This window comes from Mixophyes fleayi, chromosome 4, assembly GCF_038048845.1.
Source record: "Mixophyes fleayi isolate aMixFle1 chromosome 4, aMixFle1.hap1, whole genome shotgun sequence".
NCBI lineage: Eukaryota > Metazoa > Chordata > Amphibia > Anura > Limnodynastidae > Mixophyes > Mixophyes fleayi.
Genome location: NC_134405.1, coordinates 48,426,043 through 48,449,029, shown reverse-complemented (window position 1 = coordinate 48,449,029; position 22,987 = coordinate 48,426,043). Strand labels below are relative to the sequence as shown.

General features: G+C 40.6%; 1 protein-coding gene across 3 annotated transcripts in view; it reads left to right on the top strand.

Moving 5' to 3' along the window:
- ADGRE5 (adhesion G protein-coupled receptor E5) overlaps nucleotides 1-22,987 on the top strand; it is a 147,282-nt gene that overhangs the window by 32,073 nt on the left and 92,222 nt on the right. For all 3 annotated transcript variants that reach the window (XM_075206895.1, XM_075206896.1, XM_075206894.1), the window contains one exon: nucleotides 839-877. In XM_075206895.1, the coding sequence (XP_075062996.1) occupies nucleotides 839-877 (39 nt within the window). The remainder of the gene's footprint in view (nucleotides 1-838; nucleotides 878-22,987) is intronic.

The window sequence follows — 22,987 nt, the reverse complement described above, 5'->3', positions numbered from 1 at the left end:
TTTTTAATATATATTGTGGTGACCCACTCCTCTACGCAGTCCAGGTACATTTATTGGTGTGAATCATACAAGTTGATGGTTTTCTTATTATATATATTGTGGTGACCCACTCCTCTACGCAGTCCAGAAAGATACCTCGTTGCAACGTTTTGGACTAATAACTATATTTTGAGGTGTTCAGAATACACTGTAAATTAGTGGAAATGCTTGTTATTGAATGTTATTGAAGTTAATAATAGCGTAGGAGTGAAAATAAGCCCAAAAACTTGATTTTTAAACTTTTTATGTTTTTTTCAAAAAAAATCCGAATCCAAAACCTTAAATCCGAACCGAGACCTTTCGTCAAGTGTTTTGCGAGACAAATCCGAACCCCAAATATAATGAAAATCCGGATCCAAGACACAAAACACGAGACCTCAAAAGTTGCCGGTGCACATCCCTAGTATAAACAGACTTTCTGGGGAACTGAATAAAATGGATTTTCATTCATTGTTTCTCCATTTTAGTACTTCTAAACCCTTCTTTCCAATTTGGTTAACTAATGATTTATATAATATTTTATACATTTTATAAGCCTCATACAGGGCTTGATTTGTGAAATAGGCCACTCATTACATTTACATAGAAATGCACAATACCCAGATTAAATCATGAAGGGCTGATCAGGCCGATCATTGAGTGAGTAAAACACCATCAATAATTGACCTATGAATCATTTTGGAGAGTAGTCAGATTTAGAGTTCAGAACGGGTCAGTAGTGATATGGGCTAGCTATTGAATACCTCTGCTAATGTACAGTAGAGATGTCATCTGACCTTGTCATTTTTCTTAATTACAGGTCCTCGAGGAGACACAACTAAAAATGTCAAAAATGCAGGTAAGAATCAGCCACCCTATCCGCTGCTTTCTACCCCTGTCTTTCTTATGTACTTTATTTCCATGTATAGTTGATTATTATTATTATTATACCCAAAATTTCAATGCCAAAAGGGGGACATTAGCAGGCATTTTTGCATATTTGCTGATTCAGCAGAAAAGCTAAGTCCCCTTGTCTAATCCTCTTACACTCTGGGGTCAAATACATGCTTCTAATAGCTATTTTAGTGCCAGTAAAAGCATGTGAATGGGCATGGGATAGAAGCCTTGGGTTGCAGTTACCCCATACCCACTAACCTTTTCACTTGCATTTGAGAGTGTTTGCAAAGGAGTGAATGAATGCAATGGGGTCAATGGAGGGTCCTCCAACCTTGTAAGTGTTCATTATCACCCTATGTGAAACGTGATTGTGTTTGACAAGCAGTGTCACTGGCGTGTAACGCAGCACCAGAAGGTAACCAGCTTCAGTGTAAACAGCTTCATATTTGCTCTTCGCAGATAGAGCAATCCAGCAACAACAGATTTAGGAGCTGCATACATTTACTAAGCATCCTCAGGAGTTATATTCTGTTTGTGAATAACAAATACTGTACTTTATCTTGGCCTTTTTGCCAGGACATTTACAGTCCTTCTTTTGCAGTTGCCTATGATGTTGATTGCATCACTGTTAGAGGCAATTTTGTAAATAATACTACTAGTTGTTAATGACTACTAGTAATCAGTACTTTGACTGAGTCTATTTTTAGCACCTAATGACATTTAACACTGATAACAATTCAGAATACAGAAGAAAGACACCTGACACACAGAGTGCTCTTTACACAACATTGTTACATTTATTTTTTCTGGAAAGAAAAATTGAACATTTTAAGCTGTGAATTGCTCCAGTTGTGGCAGATTAAAATGTGTATTTGTTTCCTCTCTGGACCCTCTCTGGACCCTATTGAAAAAAAGAGCAATATCAAGTTCTATTATGACCTCAGTACTATTATTAGAAATAGTGGTTAAGTGGATGTCTGACACTCTCTTCAGAACCGCAAAGGTCTTCAGTGTACTATAAACCCTCATTCAATGTGAAGGCGCTCTAAGCAAGATATGTTGCAAGGTATTATACATTAGCTAATTAGAGTCTGTTATCACTTATAGCGTATCAGGAATTGAATCTCTTTAATTAACATGTGTAACGGACTTCAAACACCATATAATAAGTCCAGTCAGAGGTGCCACTCAATACGGTCCAGCTCGAGCTGCCACTCAATACGGTCCAGCTCGAGCTGCCACTCAATATGGTCCAGGGTGAGTTGCCATTCAATACGGTCCAACCCAAGTTACCTCTTGGTGCTGTCCGTTTCAAGGCTTCTACAGGTGCTGACCAGTACAAGTCGTGTGCCCAGTCCGGACCTTCTTCCAAGTCATCTGCCCAGTCCAGACCATCTACGGCCAAGGGTGCTCTGGCCGAGCCCCCATAAATGTGTGTTCAACCCTATTCAAAGAAAGAGCAAGATCAAATTCTATAATGATCTCAGTCCTATTATTAGAAATAGTGATTAAGTGAATGTTTATAAACCCTCTTTCACTGTGAAGTCCTTATAAGCAAGATATGTTACAAGGTCTTACACACTAGCTAACTAGATCCATTTTAGCGTATCAGGAATTTAATCTCTTTCATTAACATGTGTGATAGACGTCAAACACCACGGCGACTTTGCATTGAAAATTTAAAGCGGCGATGGCTTGTAAAGGCAAACTTGCCTTTACAAGCCATCGCCGCATTAAATTTTACCTGCAAAGTCGCCGATTTCCGGCAAGTTGAAAAAAATCGCAGGATCATACATTTACCCCCATATATTAAGTCATGCAACTTTGTAGAAAGATGTACATAGTTGGTATATCTGTTAATCTTGTAAAGAGGTAGTATGTAAGTACATATTTCCATATTTACATTAAGAACAATAGGTTCTTCCATCCGTTTGACATGCAACAAATGTTTTACTTTTTTTCATTTCTTAAAAGGATTAGAAGTCTGTTTCTGTAAACCTTCACTGTAATAGTTACTAAAATCCAGCAGAATGAGTTTACCCATTTTGGCGCCATGTAGGTGTTTAAGATAATTTGTTACATATCCAAAATTACCAGGATCCACTGTAAACTGTTTAGAGAACCCTCTACAGCCACTCCTCAGATTTGCTACATGCCATATGATCTATACCAGGCTGTACAGTTTTGACCATTGAGGGTGATAACAGATTTTTATAGCTTGGATAAACCACAGGTTTACTTATAGACTCATCGGCGGTTAAACAAGGTTCTCACTAAAGATGAGCGGGCTCGGATTTCGCTACTCCGAGCCCACCCGAACAGTGCGGATCCGACGGGATCCGAGCACTGTTCGGGTACTTCCGGCCGCCAAAGGAATCCAAAACGAGGCTATGACATCCAAGTCTCGCGTCGGATCTCTCGAGACTCGAATGTCATAAATGCCACGCTCGCGGCCGCCATCTTCATTCTCCCTGCGATCACTGAAGAGGGAGGTTGTTGAGATCCTGTGCTCTGTCCTGCTGATTAGTTTAGTCAAGTGGTGCTTTGTCCAGTGCTCTGTCCTGCTGAGTCCAGTAGTACTTTGTCCAGTGCTCTGTCCTGCTGAGTCCAGTGGTGCTTTTGTCCTGTGTTTTTTTCTGCTAAGTCCATAGTAATTTTATAATTATAAAAAAATCTTACTTTTTTTTTTTTTTTTAAATAAATTAAAAAAAATATAAAAAAAATAATTTAAAAAGTATAAAAAATATTCTAGGGCAATATATTCTTGCAGTCCCAAAAAATAGGATCTGCAATCTATATTACTACGTTCACTGTTTCTGCAGTCCCAAAAAACAGGAACTGCAATCTATATTACTACGTTCACTGTTTCTGCAGTCCCAAAAAATAGGAACTGCAATCTATATTACTACGTTCACTGTTTCTGCAGTCCCAAAAAATAGGAACTGCATTCTATATTACTACGTTCGCTGTTTCTGCAGTCCCAAAAAATAGGTACTGCAATCTATATTACTACGTTCACTGTTTCTGCAGTCCCAAAAAATAGGAACTGCAATCTATATTACTACTTTCAGTGTTTCTGCAGTCCCAAAAAATAGGAACTGCAATCTATATTACTACGTTCACTGTTTCTGCAGTCCCAAAAAATAGGAACTGCAATCTATATTACTACGTTCACTGTTTCTGCAGTCCCAAAAAATAGGAACTGCACTCTATATTACTACGTTCACTGTTTCTGCAGTCCCAAAAAATAGGAACTGCAATCTATATTACTACGTTCACTGTTTCTGCAGTCCCAAAAAATAGGAACTGCAATCTATATTACTACGTTCACTGTTTCTGCAGTCCCAAAAAATAGGAACTGCAATCTATATTACTACATTCACTGTTTCTGCAGTCCCAAAAAATAGGTACTGCAATCTATATTACTACGTTCACTGTTTCTGCAGTCCCAAAGTGTGTGTGGTTTAGGGGTACGCTCTCTTGTGCTGCATATAATGGAGTACAAAAATTTGGAGGATAAAGTTGGGAAAGATCAAGACCCACTTCCTCCTAATGCTGAAGCTGCTGCCACTAGTCATGACATAGACGATGAAATGCCATCAACGTCGTCTGCCAAGGGCGATGCCCAATCTCCTAGTAGAGGGCATGTAAAATCCAAAAAGCCAAAGTTCACTACAATTAGTAAAAAAAGAAAATTCAAATCATCAGAGGAGAAACGTAAACTTGCCAGTATGCCATTTAGGACACGGAGTGGCAAGGAACGGCTTAGGCCTTGGCCCGTGTTCATGACTAGTGGTTCAGCTTCACCCAAAGATCTAAGCCCTCCTCCTCCCCCCCCTCTAAAAAATTTAAGAGACTTAAGCTGTCATCAACAACACAGCAAACAACTCTGCCTTCTAAAGAGATGGCATCACAATTCCCCAAGGCGAGACTAAGGGTGTTGGTGGTTGCGAAACTTGACCTTCCCATCACTGTACGGGAAGAGGTGGCTCCTTCCACCATTTGCAGCACGTCCTCTGTATATGCTGGAAGGATCACCCACAGTCCAGTTACAGATTTGGCTAATGAAGGTGTGAATGTTGTACACCGGGAGGAGGATATTGATGTAGCTGGCGCTGAGGAGGAACTTGACGAGGAGGATGCTGAAGTGGATATCTTAAATGAGGCACCAGGGGGGGAAACAGTTGTTGTCCATGGGATGAAAAAGCCCATCGTCATGCCTGGTCAGAAGACCAAAAAATCCACCTCTTCGGTCTGGAGTTATTTTTATCCCAATCCGGACAACAAATGTATGGCCATATGTAGCTTATGTAAAGCTCAAATAAGCAGGGGTAAGGATCTTGGCCACCTAGGGACATCTTCCCTTATACGTCACCTGAAGAACCTTCATAATTCAGTGTTTAGTTCAGGACCTGTGGCTAGGACCGTCAGCAGTCCAGGGACACCTAAGTCCCTTGGTCCTGTTGGATACACACCACCAACACCCTCCTCGTCAACTTCCTCCACGATCTCTATCAGATATAGTCCTGCAGGCCATGTCACCAGCCAGACTGAGTCCTCTTCAATCCGGGATTCATCCAAGGAATCCTGCAGCGGTACGCCTACTACTGCCGCTGCTGCTGTTGCTGCTGGTAGTCGGTCATCTTCCCAGAGGGGAAGTCGTAAGACCGCTAAGTCTTTCACAAAACAATTGACCGTCCAACAGTCGTTTGCCATGACCACAAAATACGATAGTAGTCACCCTATTGCAAAGCGTATAACTGCGGCTGTAACTGCAATATTGGTGTTAGACGTGCGCCTGGTGTCCGCCATCAGTGGAGTGGGATTTAGAGGGTTGATGGAGGTATTGTGTCCCCGGTACCAAATCCCGTCGAGATTCCACTTCACTAGGCAGGCGATACCAAAAATGTACAGAGAAGTACGATCAAGTGTCCTCAGTGCTCTAAAAAATGCGGTTGTACCCACTGTCCACTTAACCACGGACATGTGGACAAGTGGTTCTGGGCAAACGAAGGACTATATGACTGTGACAGCCCACTGGGTAGATGCATCCCCTTCCGCAGCAACAGCAACAGCTGCATCAGTAGCAGCAACTACAAAATGGCTGCTCGTGCAAAGGCAGGCAACGTTGTGTATCACAGGTTTTAATAAGAGGCACAACTCTGACAACCTCTTAGAGAAACTGAGGGAAATAATCTCGCAGTGGCTTACCCCACTTAGACTCTCCTGGGGATTTGTGGTGTCAGACAACGCCAGTTATATTGTGCGTTCATTACATATGGGCAATTTCCAGCACGTCCCATGTTTTGCCCACACCGTTAATTTGGTGGTGCAGCATTACCTGAAGAGTGACAGGGGTGTGCAGGAGATGCTTGCGGTGGCCCGCAAAATTGCTGGACACTTTTGGCATTCTGCCAGTGCCTACCGCAGACTCGAGCAACATCAAAAAAGGCTGAACCTGCCCTGCCATCACCTCAAATAAGAGGTTGTGATGCGCTGGAACTCCACCCTCTATATGCTGCAGAGGATGGAGGAGCAGCAAAAGGCCATTCAAGCCTACACAGCCACCTACGACATAGGAAAAGGAGTGGGGATGCGCCCGAGTCAAGCGCAGTGGAGACTGATTTCCGTGTTGTGCAAGGTTCTCCAGCCGTTTGAACTTGCCACAGGAGAAGTCAGTTCCGACACTGCCAGCTTGAGTCAAGTGATTCCCCTGATCAGGCTGTTGCAGAAGCAGCTGGAGAAAGTGAGGGACGAGCTGGTAAAGCATTGCGATTCAACGAAGCATGTAGCTCTTGTGGATGAAGCCCTTCGTACGCTTTGCCAGGATCCGAGGGTGGTCACTCTTTTAAAGTCAGAGGAATACATTCTGGCCACCATGCTGGATCCTCGGTTTAAAGCGTATGTTGTGTCTCTGTTTCCGGCGGACACAAGTCTACAGCGGTGCAAAGACCTGCTGGTCAAGAGATTGTCCTCTGAAGAGGACCGTGACATGCCAACAGCTCCTCCTTCATTTTTTTTCAACACCTGTGGCTGCGAGGAAAAAGCTCAGTTTTCCTAAAAGACCCGCTGGCGGGGATGCTGAGAACATCTGGTCTGGACTGAAGGACCTGCCAACCATTGCAGACATGTCTACTGTCGCTGCATTGGATGCTGTCACAATTGAAAAAATGGTGGAGGATTACTTTGCTGACACCATCCAAGTAGACATGTCAGACAGTCCTTATTTTTACTGGCAGGAAAAAAAGGCAGTTTGGAAGCCTCTGTACAAACTGGCTATATTTTACCTGAGTTGTCCCCCCTCCAGTGTGTACTCGGAAAGAGTTTTTAGTGTAGCGGGGAACCTGGTCAGTGAGCGGCGAAGGAGGTTGCTTCCGCAAAACGTTGAAAAAATGATGTTCATAAAAATGAATTATCAATTCCTCAATCAAGAACAGCACTGCCCTCCAGAGACTACATAGGGACCTGTGGTTGTGGAGTCCAGCGGGGACGAATTGATAATGTGTGAGGATGAGGAAGTACACACTGAAGGGGGCGAGGAATCAGAGGATGAGGATGAGGACGACATCTTGCCTCAGTAGAGCCAGTTTAGTTTGTACAGGGAGAGATGAATTGCTTTTTTGGTGTGGGGGCCCAAACAAACCAATCATTTCAGCCACAGTTTTGTAGGCCCTGTCACTGAAATGATTGGTTTGTTAAAGTGTGCATGTCCTATTTCAACAACATAAGGGTGTGTGGGAGGGCCCAAGGACAATTCCATCTGGCAACTCTTTTTTTGGCATTATGTGCTCTTTGGGGCCTAGTTTTTCAAACTGCCATCCTGTCTGCCACTGCAGTGCCACTCCTATATAGTCATCCTATGGCAAAGTGGATAACTGGGCCGTAACAGCTATGTTGGTGTTAGACGTGCATCCGGTGTCCGCCATCTGTGCAGTGAAATTTAGACGGTTGATGGAGGTATTGTGTCCCTGGTACAAAATCCCCTCGAGATTCAACTTCAATAGGCAGTCCAGAAATATTAGTATCAGATATTAAACTATGTTCACTGTTCCTGCAGTGCAGAAATATTAGTATCAGATATTAAACCACGTTCACTGTTCCTGCTACATCAAAAAAGCATGAACCTGCCCTGCCATCAACTAAAACAAGAGGTAGTGACGCGCTTGAACTCCACCATCTATATGCTGCAGAGGATGGAGGAGCAGCAAAAGGCCATTCAAGCCTACACAGCCACCTACGATGGGCCACGTGTTTGTGCCGCCCACTTGTGTCGCTTAGCTTAGACATCCAGCTACCTCGGTGCAACCTATTGGACTAAAAACAATATTGTGAAGTGTTCAGAATAGACTGGAAATTAGTGGAAATGAATGTTATTGAGGTTAATAATAGTGTAGGAGTGAAAAAAAAACAACAAAATATGGATTTTAGCACTTTTTATTCTTTTTTAAAAAAAAAATCAGAACCCAAAATCAGGACCAAAACCTTTCGTGGGGTGTTTTGGCAAAACAAATCAGAACCCAAAACCTCAAGCTAATCAGAACCTAAAACCCAAAACCCCAAAAGTGGCCGGTGCACACCCTTAGTTCTCACTGTGGTCTGTTGCCAGCTCAGAAGGCTGGATTGGTGTGGTAACAGCTTAATATTAGAGAATCATGAGAGTGGCTGCAGAGGACAATGTAGAGGACTAGAAAGATAGTGATTATCATTAAGGTACAGAGTGTCAGCTCTTGTGTAACATCGCTGGAACACTGTACATTTTTATTGCAACTGTTAGGTTTGTGTTGGAGTTGTTCAATATCATAGGGAACCTTGTCGAGAGATTATTTGGCAACCATTTTTAAACCATCGGCCATGTGACCGTATTACTAAACCTGTGATATCCCATATTTACCCTTGTTTTTAAACTAGCATATGTATGGGAACCTTCAACTCCCCAACCTACAGTGCAAAGGGATGTGTAGAGACTGAGCTAGTCCAGGGGTGTCCTGACCTACAGAGCCCAGGCATGTGTAGAGAGTGAGCTATTCCAAAGTTACCCTGACCTACAGAGTCCAGAGATGTGTATAGCCTGAGCTATCCCAGAGGTACCCTGACCTACAGAGTCTAGCAATGTAGAGAGACTTAGCTAGCCCAGGGGTACCCTGACCCTACAGAGTCTAGCGATGTATAGAGAGTGAGCTATCCCAGAGGTACTCTGGCCTACAGAGTCTAGCGATGTATAGACAGTGAGCTAGCCCAGGGGTATTCTGACCTACAGAGTCTAGCGATGTATAGAGAGCGAGCTATCCCAGAGGTACTCTGACCTACAGAGTCTAGCGATGTATAGAGAGTGAGCTAGCCCAGGGGTATTCTGACCTACAGAGTCTAGTGATGTATAGAGAGTGAGCTATCCCAGAGGTACTCTGACCTACAGAGTCTAGCGATGTATAGAGAGCGAGCTATCCCAGAGGTACTCTGACCTACAGAGTCTAGTGATGTATAGAGAGTGAGCTATCCCAGAGGTACTCTGACCTACAGAGTCTAGCGATGTATAGAGAGCGAGCTATCCCAGAGGTACTCTGAGCTACAGAGCTCAGGGATGCATAGGGAGTGAGCTAGCCCAGAGGTACCGTTGAGCAGAAGGTAGATGCACCATTGCAAAATGGTACCCAAAATACAAAATATTTATCAAAAGACTCAGTTGTGAAGCCATATAACTGACACCGTGGAAAGGTGCTGCATAAGGAACACCTCACCCAAGGGCTGGATTTTGGACATTTAGATATAGGCCTGGATACATCCAACATAAATATCTGAAATACTTAATTATTTCATTACTCTCTGCTTATCTGAGAAGTACCAGTAACAGTAGAAATACTAGCTAAAAAAGGCATGTTCCTATCACTAATTTTTAGAGAGAGACATTAAAATAAGAATGCAGAAAACCTCAAGTAAACTCAGGGTAATCCCCAGGCGCCTGATAAAATACAAGATGAATGTAATGCAGTGTATCTAAATCACAAACAAACAAATGTAGATACAAACAACGTAATATGAAGACATATATTATTTCTCTATCTTCAAGTTCAAAGTATTGACAAGTATACAGGTAATTTAATAAAGCATAAAGTTCAGCAGGATCCCTGCTATTTTAAAGTTCTGAAAAAAGATGAAGGATGAAACAAATGTTCACTTTTTCAGTATCTATGAAATGGCATTGCATGTATATGTTTAAAAAGTTCAAGTGGATAGCGAAATTCCAATCCTCTACAAACGAACATAAAGGTAACATGGGTCCGTGAACCACTCGTGCAGCACACAGAGTTATGCAGGTAGCAGATGTCAATTGTAGTCCCACGAATAAAAGTTAATTCATTTTGGCACTTTGAGGATATCAGCAATTGCGGGAATGCACAGGAGGAGAATGAAATTTACTTACCCCGCTCCCGGGGAACCCGCTGTGTAGATGTCCGTAAGAGGAGTCTGTTACTGAGACTCCCGTCCGTGCCGTTTCATATCCAGCTGCCAAGTGAAAGTAAAAAAGTTTTGAGTTCGCACATGCGCATGCGGTAATGTCTTGTCTGGTTCGTATCCTCTTGACGAAAAAGGAAAAAAGTATATAGAATATGCTGAGTGTTGAGTTGATGCACACGTTTGAAAACAGTGTGTGGTCCTTACCTACGCGTTTCACCTAATAAAAGGCTTCCTCAGGGATATCTGGAAGGCAAGGTCCGTTTTGCCTCTATATATAGTTGCCTTATCAAAAGGGTGTCCAATGATAGGTTGTTGTATCTGATTGTCAGATGTACTAATCAAAGCCTGCCAATGGGTAGGTTCTGTGCTAGTTCCATACAGTGGTGAGTACAAACAGACATAAAGACAATCAAAGTAAAGATAAGAGAGAGCCCAGTTTCCACTACTAATACAATAGAGTTTGTGAGAAACAAAGGGTGCATGTGGACACAGTCATCTATTGTAGAAAGTGGTTGAGCTCGAAGTCAATATTCAGACCTCGTGGTGTTAAAGTTTTCAATGTATAAATCCATTTACTCTCTTCACGTGACATGGATCGAATAAAATCCCCCCCTCTCCATGATTTTTTTATTTTCAAATGCCTAGAAACTTAAGCAATGAGGGATCTCTATTATGAAAAAGGGCAAAATGACTTGAGACACTATGCGCCTCAAAGCCTTTCTTAATGTTCCTCTGATGTTCACTAATGCGGGTGTGCAGTTCTCTTGCAGTTCTTCCTATATACTGCTTTCTACAAGGGCACTTTAGCATGTATATCACCCCCTTAGTGTCACAGGTCATCTTGTCTTTTATGGTGTGTATAACACCCGTGGCAGTTGCAATGAATGTACTGACAGGTTTAGTGCCCCTGACACCACTGGTTCTACACGCTAGACATCTAGTACAGTACAGTGTGATTAGATACACTGCATTACATTCATCTTGTATTCTATCAGGCGCCTGGGGATTACCCTGAGTTTACTTGAGGTTTTCTGCATCCTAACAGGGGGAGGGATCCCCCCCCCCTTACACTATCCCCGTTCTACGGCAGCCAATTCAGACCTACTGGATATTAGCGCAGATATCACCCCCATTGATATACTCTTGTTGGATCCCATCAATATCAGCTGCTTTCCAGGTCACATTTTTTCTTTGCACTGTTTTGAGACATGTTACACAGTCAAAGGGAGTTAAGACTTCTTAGGGTAGGAGATGTTTTTTCCACCAAAGAAAGGGTTATAGAACCACTCATTAGTGAAGACACTTTCTGCGATACATATTTACGCTATGAAAAACTTCTCACCCTAGAACTTAGACAATGGTGGGAAACCACCACTCTTAACCAATACATTCTCAACAAGATTGTACCAAGAGGCCTTAGGATTTCAAAACGTCCCACGGCTAGAATTCAAGAATTGAATTCCATGTGTTCATAAACTGTTTATTCTCCAGGTTGTACGTGGGTCGTTTTGAAATCCTAAGGCCATTGTCTTACCCCGGGAGCAGGGTAAGTGAATTTCATTCTCCTCCTGTGCATTCCCGCAATTGCTGATATCCCCAAAGTGCCAAAATTAATTAACTTTTATTCGTGGGACTACCTGCATAACCCTGTGTGCTGCACGAGTTGTTCACGGACCCATGTTACCTTTATGTTCGTTTGTAGAGGATTGGAATTTCGCTATCCACTTGAACTTTTTAAACATATACATGCAATGCCATTTCATAGATACTGAAAAAGTGAACATTTGTTTCATCCTTCATCTTTTTTCAGAACTTTAAAATAGCAGGGATCCTGCTGAACTTTATGCTTTATTAAATTACCTGTATACTTGTCAATACTTTGAACTTGAAGATAGAGAAATAATATATGTCTTCATATTACGTTGTTTGTATCTAAATTTGTTTGTTTGTGATTTAGATACACTGCATTACATTCATCTTGTATTCTATCAGGCGCCTGGGGATTATCCTGAGTTTACTTGAGGTTTTCTGCATTCTAACAGGGGGAGGGATCCCCCCCCGGGAGGGATCCCCCCCCCTTACACTATCCCCGTGCTACGGCAGCCAATTCAGACCTACTGGATATTAGCCCCATTATTAAAATAAGAATATTGCAGTTTTTATAGATTGACAGCATTTCCACCAGAGATCTATGAACTGAAACATTGTGCACAGAACCCTTCGGGTTGGAAATGGGCAAAATTATGTACAACATTTGTTATTTCTTCTAAAGCCATAAGAATATTTTCAGTTTCCCTTCACTTTTCAGTGAGATGAAAGTGAGTAGCAATTTATGATGTTTAAAATGCTATTTAAAATAACTAAAGCTAAACAGTTACAGTGATATTCTGTTGTTAAACCAAGAAGAAAGGAAATGTAATGAAGATTAAAATATTTAGATGTCCTACTTGTTCCTGCAACAATATCTTTGGTTTAACTGTTAATGAAACACTAACAGATGGATATCTTTGGCTTCCTGTTCGTGACTGATAGATATCTTCAGTGTCCTGTTTGTTGATAAAAGTTCTATGATGTCACATCAGGTGATTCCATTGATTGGCTGCTAAGAGCGACATGCACTTTATCTCTGGAAATTTTTGTCTCCAGTGGTCTGGTTAGATTTCCTTCCGTATAACACTAAACCCTTGATGTCCAGTGAGTCTCATATTTATTCTAGATGCTTTATATAGTAGTCATACTAATTTTAGGGGTGATTTTTAACTTAGTACTTTTCTGGTTGGTGATGACTGGTGTTTATAATGAAGCACATGACCTATCACCCTAACAGAGTAGTTTAACAAATACTATTTAATGTGTGTGTATATGTGTCTCTGAGTTTACACAAACACCAGCAGATTTAGAATATTGAATAATAACGGTCAGAGCAGCACTTGCTACTGCATCTTGTGGTTATGAGAAAGGAAGATCCCGACAGTTCTCTTGGTCAATCTTCTTTCTAATTAAATATATGATACAATTGAGGAATATAATGAATTATCACCCTCACACACCAAACAAATATTAATTTGTTATATCCATGCCAGTAGTTTTAACATTTACTGAGGATCATTTATTGCAAATGTGTTGCGGTATAAATTATTTTAGGAAATTTTTCACTGTTCTCCAAAATAATTTCAAAACCTAAATATAAAAATTTTCAGTATGGTTTGATGATTCGCCCCTTTCCTCTGCTGGTGTACAGATTCTACTATTTGTATTAGTCCTAGGTACTAAAATGACTACTATGGAATAATAACACCCGGGGGTAAATGTATCAAGGTTTTTTCAGCGTTTTAAAATTGCGGCAAATCGCGGGTGACAACCCGTGATTTTAATCCTCAAGTCGCCAGATGTAATAAACTGCGATTTTTACTCTGATCTTAAAAATTGTTGGTCATATCTGGCGATTTGCTGCAATGTCAAACACTCTCGTGATTAGCTAACTCTCCTGTGTTGTCCTGATCCAGCTGCGAGATTACTAAACAGATCACTGTTTACTGTTCTGTCTATACAGTCGGAGGTCCGACGGCTGTTAAAAATGTAAAAATAGATAACATTTTTAAAAAAAAGCGTGGGGTCCTGCTGGTTACATGAAAATTGGGGAAAAATTTGCGTGGGGTCCCCTCGATTTTCATAGCAGTAAGCTGGCAGCACTAGGGTTAATAGTGCTCAGACGGGGGGACCCCACGCTTTTTTTTTTGCAAACTTTTAACTATTTTTACACTTTTGACAGCTGCCGAACCTCCGGCTCTATAGGCAGGGTAAGTGTAACAGTGATGTGTGCAGCGTGTTGCATTTAGGGATTTTTAAAGGAAACTCAGGAGAATTCGCATAATCGCAGCTTCATACATTTGAGACTTGTATAGCTAGAGTGGTAGACAGTCTGGATTTTGATCCCTATCGATTTTGGAATTACCGATTTTGACAGAAACACATCTCTGGCAATTTAACAGCAAATCTCACTTTAATACATCTGTGAGATCAAACACCCGCAAGAAAATTGCTGGATTTTCAAAATCGGATCTTGATACATTTACCCCCCCCCCTTCCCCAGTCTTTGTAATAATCACAGAGAATAAAAACTTTTTTTAAATTTTACTGTTTCTGATGATTAGAACAGTGGTATGTGTTATTACTGGTAAAACCAAGTAATCTGCTATTCTTGGGGTAAACAAAATACTATGTTACCCTGTTACTCTGCAATTTGCAGAGGATATTTAATTTTTACATATGGGCTACACAATTGGGACCTATTCTAAATATCAGGAGTTATCAGGGGTTTCCTTCCCCTCTGGTCCCACTGATCGTCTGATGGATGGCAGATGCCATCTTGGTTTCTTTGGGTATCCACAGTAGCCTGCATGCCCATTCTATTTATAAGGTCTGTTTTCATTACCATTGGCTTCTGCCTCCCTGCCCCCAATTGCTTCCACTATATAAATGGCACCTGACAATGGCAATTTGTCTCCTGGTTCCTGTGAATTCTGCTCCAGTATACTGCTGTATATTCTCTCCAGTGTGTTCCTGGTTATTTTCATCTGTTCCAGTGTCTTCTTGATTATTCCATCTATATCAGTGCCTACCTGGTTATTACATCTACGCCAGTGGCTTTCTGGTTAAATCCATCCACACAGGTGTCTTCCAGGTCATTCCATCCACACTAGTGTCTTCCTTATTATTTAATTCACACCAGTGTCTTCCAGGTCATTCCATCCACACTAGTGTCTTCCTTATTATTTAATTCACACCAGTGTCTTCCAGGTCATTCCATCCACACTAGTGTCTTCCTTATTATTTAATTCACACCAGTGTCTTCCTTGTTATTCCAGCCACACTAGTGTCTTTCAGGTCATTCCATCCACACCAGTGTCTTCCAGGTTATTCCAGCCACACTAGTGTCTTCCAGGTCATTCCATCCACACCAGTGTCTTCCTGGTTATTCCATCCACACTAGTGTCTTCCTTATTATTTAATTCACACCAGTGTCTTCCTTGTTATTCCAGCCACACTAGTGTCTTCCAGGTCATTCCATCCACACCAGTGTCTTCCAGGTTATTCCAGTCACACTAGTGTCTTCCAGGTCATTCCATCCACACCAGTGTCTTCCTGGTTTTTCCATCCACACTAGTGTCTTCCTGATTATTTTATTCACGCCAGTGTCTACCTGGTTATTCCGTCCACACTAATGTTTCCCTCATGTCTCAAGTCAGTAACAATATGCATCAGTGCATCAGGGTACCTTTGGCTAGCTCAGACTCTTTGCATTCCTGGGTTTTGTGGGTAAACACACAAAGGGGACCCTGCCCATTCAAGTTTAAAACAGATGAATTGAGAAATAGCTCCTGCACAAGCTTAAGTTGCAATAAAATCTTATCCTCCATTGATGCTGGTTCCGAAGAACTACATTTCATGCCTTTAGGAAATCACACAACCTCCTTCCTGTGTACTATCTATCCACTGCAGAATCTGCATCTCTTCCACTCTCACTGTTCATCCACTTACACTTCTCTGAATTATCACTTGATCTTTACTCACTTGGGACATAAGTTGCATACACATCTCACTGGTCCCCTGTACTTATCTGATGGTTTGGTGTCTCGTCTGTTACATACTTCTAACAGCTTAGGCCAATGTAGCAGTTTCAGGTTTTCATGCAAATGTACTTAATGTCTCTGCAGCCGCAGTGATGTACTTTTAACCTTTATATGTTCTGTGTCATTTGCTGTAGTATGACCATGTTAACTATTGCCTAAAGTGTTATATCGCTCCTGGTGCTTCTTAGTTAATAATATTAAATATTTTTTAACTGGCAATTTGTCTGGCACGTGCTGATCTGGTGTGGAAGACTTTGCTGGAGTTACTCCAGGTACATTCTCTGCCAGCTGGCCATGGTGTATAACCTGTGGGTTGTCTTGGTATCGAGACAGGGGATCTATGTGGAACTTATACCTTGAAGGCTCTGTAGACATCTGACCCCAGTGCTGGCTCTGTTCAATTATACCATTTTGTTACCTACTACTGACATCTCCTTGCATGTATAGTACTCCAGAACGTTGTGCAGACTACCATGAGCTATGTACAAGGCAAAATGTTCGAATAGACAAATAGCAGGTAAGCAAAATAATCACAGGCTGGTAAAATACTAGAAGAACTACTTTATTGGGCTAAGTGGTTAGCACTTCTGCCTCACAGCACTGGGGTCATGAGTTCAATTCCCGACCATGGCCTTATCTGTGAGGAGTTTGTATGTTCTCCCCGTGTTTACGTGGGTTTCCTCCGGGTGCTCAGGTTTCCTCCCACACTCCAAAAACATACTGGTAGGTTAATTGGCTGCTATCAAATTGACCCTAGTCTGTCTGTTTGTCTGTCTGTCTGTCTGTGTGTGTGTGTGTGTTAGGGAATTTAGGCTGTAAGCCCCAATTGGGCAGGGACTGATGTGAGTGAGTTCTCTGTACAGCGCTGTGGAATTAGTGGCGCTATATAAGTAAATGGTAATAATAATAATAATAATATTGAAAGCTGAACAGTTTAAATCTCAACTTTTTTGATTTAGATTTTTAGGAGTAGGCATGAAGGCTCTTGTATCTTCTCAATAGGACATACCAAATATTGGTGCACTCAACTTGGGAGCAATGAGTCCCTTCGTGAGAATGTAACATAAGATAACATAAAGACTTACTGGGATGAGCTGTTAGGTTAGACTAAGTAATACATCCCCTAACCAGTCCCAAAAAGGATCAAATACGGTCAGGAATTGTCAGAGGTTTAGCCGAAATCTAGAACAGAAACGATGGACAGACAGTGATCAGAGAGATAGCTGAAGTCTGGCACACAAGCAGTGAACGAATGGTGGTAAGAGGTACAACCATGGTCAGGTACACGTGAATGTTGCAGTCAGAAATGCTGGATACTTCTCATAATGAGAATCAGTAATCTGGTAAGTGTATTCTCACATGGCCAGATATTTATAGCTGCAGGTATGCACTCGGCACCCGTAATTATGTCACCACTCATTCAGGAAATCATCACCTCTGCTTTCAAATCCACAAACCAGAGAATGCAAATACCACCCCACATTACACCTGCCTGTTTTCTGTTCCAGCCTGGATACCACCAAACCAAATGAATATGAATATCATTGAGAAATCTTTTGTATAAACTAGTCATTATCACATAAGAGGCTCTATGTTACTGGACACTAATAGCAGCCACTAATTGCCTTCACACCTGTGAATTTTGCATACAATGGCGAGGTTGTGACCAGACATATGACATCCTCTTTGGTATAATACTTAATTATAACATTTCTCTTCTTTTGAATAAACAGACTTGCTGGGAAACTGAATATATTGCATTTTCATTTATTGATTCTCCATTATAGTACCTATAAACCCTCCTTTCCATGTTTGTTAATTATTTATATAAAATAATATATATTTTATAAGACTCACATAGAACTCGATTTGTCAAGTAAAGCAACATCTGTACTTGACATGTGAATCATTTTGGAGAGGTTTAGAGTCCACAGCTGGTCATTAGTGCTATGGGCTATGTTTTGAATACCACAGCTATTGTACTATAGAAAATTTCTTCTAAGCATGTCACTTTTCTTAATTTCAGTTTCTCAAAGACAAAAATTTGAACCTTCACAAACTACAGGTAAATATCAGACACTTTATATGCTTCTTTCTACCCATCTTTCTTCTGTTCTTTATTTACCTCTTTGGTTGTCTAGTGTTAAAGCTAGTGTTATGAGCAGTTTGACAATTATACGACAAGCATGGAACAATAACAATACAAAAGAACAGAACCAGATAAATGTGTACATAATAGATTCAGCCCTTGGGGCAGAATCTGATGGACACTGGGTTTTTGCCAGTGAGGCAGTGGATAAGCCTAGTGTCATTCTTCCTTTGGCAGAACACAGTGGAGCACAGACCATCCATATTCCCTTTGCAAAGATTGGTGCTACATCTTCTTATTGACAATCTTATCACACTGATCCATTTATCAGAGAGCCCTTATATATAATAAATAGTGATCCATCAATTGCAAAACTAAGTTCCATAAGCACAAGTGGGTGGATGCAATTTGGGCCATAATCTTTATCTGGCTTAATCTTGTTTAGGCATAATTGCTCCTTCCATTTAAAAAACAATTTATACTTCAATGAACTGAAGAAGCAACATTACATGGTGGGGGTGACCCGCCCCCCCTTAATGTAACAATGCACATCAAGTTTTCCTTTGTGGATGGAGAACTTCATCAGTTATCCTCCTGGCACTTGGACCAGATTTCATCAAGTGTCCCTCTGGGGAAAAGAAAGGAGGAGACTCTTCACTATTCAGTTATGGAGGAATGGTTCATTTTTTATATGTTATTTATCTTTGCAATACAAAATGTACTTTTCAATATGGGTGATGACTACTATAGTCATACATACCAAATTTTGCAAACGCAAACATTTAAAGGAATCAAGGTATGAAAGAAGGGTAAATGTGGTGGGGGTTGATCCTGTGATAGCGCACTCTCAAAACCATGTAATTCATATACGTGTATATGTGTGGTAATATCATTATAAGATAAGAGGGATAATGTAATTGATCGTTTGGTATCTATGGGAATAAAGTTTCCCCAAAGCTATTTCTCTCTTCCTCCTTTGCTCCTTCAACCCTTTGGCAATAATATTTTTATGCTCTTGGGACATTCACATATTTTCCATTTATATCTAGGATTGTGTGTCGCCCAATCCTTCATAAAACATGTATTTTACTTATTTAAACCATTCCTAAATACAGAGACCTACAGCTGTTTTCCATAACTTGAGTTTCAACTGCTTTGCTGTGTGCAAGAAGCGCAGATGGACATGTTTCTGGTTTATCTGGTCCAAAGCTTTGTATTACCCCAAATGCACTTTTTAATCAGCAGAAAAAAATGATTTAGGAACCGCAAAAGGTAATGTCTGAAATAGATATAAAACCCTCGGTAAGGCAAGCGATGCGAGAAAATTGCAAACCAGTTTTAAATTCAATCAAATCTCTCCAGTTTGAAAGCCCCGAGCACATACAGTTGTAAAGAGACCTAAATTTATATTGTTGGTAGTTTAAGTTTGAAACTCTCCATTAGTTTTATAGGTTCACTGTTCGAGATTCGAAGTTCACGATAGAATTAATGCCATAAACTTGGAAAAAACACTATTTAAATAATATTTTTAATTAACAAAAACAGTTTTTTCTTTCGTTTTTTCTTTCTAAATTTGAACTGAAAACATTATTGTATTAGATCAAAATATTTAAAATTTAAGTCGAACGCTTGAATCTGCGCACTTGTGTAAATCAGCATTGTAGAAGCTGCTCAAACATGGTCAAACTTGTTTGAGGTGTAATGATTCTAAAATTTAAGAAATTCTGGCATATTTTCAAATTTTTTTCACCCAATTAATCAAACTGATTCAAGAATCAAAATGTATCCAGTTCAAGTACCTCCAGGTAAGATATTTATTTTTATAATATTTATTCTACCACTCTATAACAAACCTGGATAGTTCCCCTTTGTTATTTTGTCATTAAAGATTGAAGAATGACATAAAGTTCAAAAACTTGGTTTAGATTTGCACTCCCAGATAACTAAGGTCTGTCTGCTGTCATTGAAAGCCAAAGCAGGATTGTAGTTTTGAATCCTGAATCTTATGATATTCATTGCTTCCATTTTTGGGCAATTGACTTGCAATTGGAAAAAGAACACTAAATTGGTTTATTTTTCACTTAAAATGTAGGTAAAGAAATGTGTAGTGAAGTCAAAAATATGATTAAATCACTAGCAAAACAAATGAGATAATGAGAACATCCCATTTAATATGGGGAAGTATCAGATACTGTTCCATTAAATGTAATGAGAGCTGATGAAACTGTAAACAATGGCAGGAACTTATTTTAATAGGGATTGTATAACATATTGCCTTAAAAACATTATCACGAAATTATTAAAAATCAAATAAATCAAATCAAATAAATTCATTGTAGGTTTTATTCTGTGTCTAAGGGGAGAGAGCCATATCTTCTACATCTAAAAAAGACAATCATGTAATATGTTAATAGATTTTGTCGCATTGTGTTTATCACACCTGATCTAGATGGACCAAACATGGAAGTAAGAGATGTAACTGATTGCTTTAAAAGAATGTAACATACAAGGATGTAATATAATTCCTTAATTATGGTCTGTGACTTTTTCCATTTTAAAGTATAAATATAAGTTACTGCTATTCCAGTGGTGACAAGGGTGTACATTACAAATACCCACTTTTTGGAGATAGTCACCAATGTACTGTCCCTGGATACTATTCCAGCAATTGGCTCAAGGACATTATATCATTATGAGTCAAAGTACTGTAATTATTTTGCTATATTCTGGAATGAACAAACTACAACACCCTGAATATTATATATAAATTATATAAATATTAAGGTGTTGGCCTATTAATATATTGGCTAATCTAGACTTTCCTTTAGGAGGGCCAGTTTTGTTCCACCAGTGATTGGATTTGCCGGTTTTGTCTAGCGATAGCTTCCTCTTGCAATGCCGTTGTGCCACTTGTATGCGGTTAGTGTGAAAAGTCAGGTATTGGTGGAGTTCTTCCTAAATACTCTATAATTCCCCCCCCCCCCAAATAGCTAACACCTTATTGGGTGTTCTAACATATTACATGTAATAACAATACAAATTATGAATTCATTGACAGTAAATCTTGTCAGAAGCAGCAATCTGTATTTTCCAAAAGTGTGTTCAGGTGCCTTTTCTTAAATACTCCACCAAGAAGAAGGCAATGCCCCCCCCCCCTCCTGCCCCATGGAGTACGGCTTAGGTGTTAGGTGGCAAGAGAGATGGACATCACATAAACAGCTTCAGAAACAGATGGACATCATGTAATCAGATTCAGAGGCAGATGGTCATCATATAAACAGCTTCAGAAGCAATTGACACGCTCACAGGGGACATGGCCACATCCCATCATGATGTGACCACACCCCTAACATGCAGGGCCGTAACGAGGGTGGTGCGGGCAGTGCCGTCACCCAGGTCTCAAAGCCAAGTGGGCTACCTGCCTTCATACTTTCTGCCCTTAAGTTCCGCTTAAGGGCTGAAGAAGAGAGAGAGGGAGAGATTAACTAACCTTCACTTCCACAGTGGAACACATGTGCGTTCCACCGACAGGAAGTTCGGCATTTGGAACGCAAATGCGTTAAGGACAAGCATCAAACTCTGGTAAGTTAATCTCTCTCTCTCTCCTCCCCCTCCCTCCTCCTTAGATGGGGGGCGCCAGTGCCCTGTCTCGCCCAGGGCACCAAAATGTATAGTTACGCCACTGCTAACATGATACTGTCCGTGTCCTGATTTAGGAAAAGGTTTTCCTCATAGAAAACTATTAGTCTCTGCCTAGGTCCTTATACGGCCCTAAGCCTATTCGTCCTTTAGCTTCTGTAGCAGCCTAAAAGTTGTATTACTGGTGTTGCTGATTCCAGAAGATTCTTAACTATTGACTCATCATCATCATCATCATCATTTATTTATATAACGCCAATATATTCCGTAGCCCTTTACAATTGGGGACAAACATAGTAAACTAATAAACAAACTGGGTAAAACAGACAAAGAGGTGAGATGCCCTGCTCGCAAGCTTATAATCTATTGGGCTCAGACATCTGTTAGAATTACAAACAGAATTATGTGTAACAAAAGCAATCTGGCACAAGTTATTAACATAGTATAGAATGGGAATTTCTGCCTTTCCTGTTATGCTTAGACCCATAATAAGCACATATTGCGTGATGCTTCCCCACAGAGAATGAAGAACTGTAACAGGAAGGAGCCATTTACAACCTGGGCAAGTAGCCAGATATCCTTCTGGGTGGCTAGATGTATCTATATACTGATTTCAATGAGAAAGGGGTGTTTATATTTTATATAGTGTCCAATAATGTACTAGCATGCTTTATAGACTGGGTCTGATTTAGAACTGGACATAAGTCCACTTGCGGCATTTACATATGCCCTCATGCTCGAATGCCACCTGGGCATGCCGCGTAGTTACACTTGGCCACATTACCTAAGATCTGGGGGTAAATGTTTGAATGTCCGATTTCTGCAAGTCACCAGAAATCAGCGACTTTGCAGTGAAAATTTAAAGGGGCGATGGCTTGTAAAGGCAAACTTGCCTTTACAAGCCATCACCGCTTTAAAATTTATTATCATTATCATCATCATTTATAAATGATGATGATGTTAGAACAAACCAAATTACAAAATCATCAACAGTAGATTGTCAGAATCAGCATTTTGCATGTTCCAATATGGGAGTATAAAGTCCTTTAAGTGAAACCTATACAGTCACTTTTATTGTGCTGCAGACAGATGTTAAAGTCGGATGGAATGGGGGTTTCTGCCTTTCCTGTTTTGCTTGGTCCCATAATGTGCACATATTGCATGATGCTTCCCCCCGCAGAGAATGAAGAGTTGTGACAGGAAAAAGCCGTTTACAACCTGGGCAGGTAGCCAGATATTCTCCAGAGTTATTTAATGT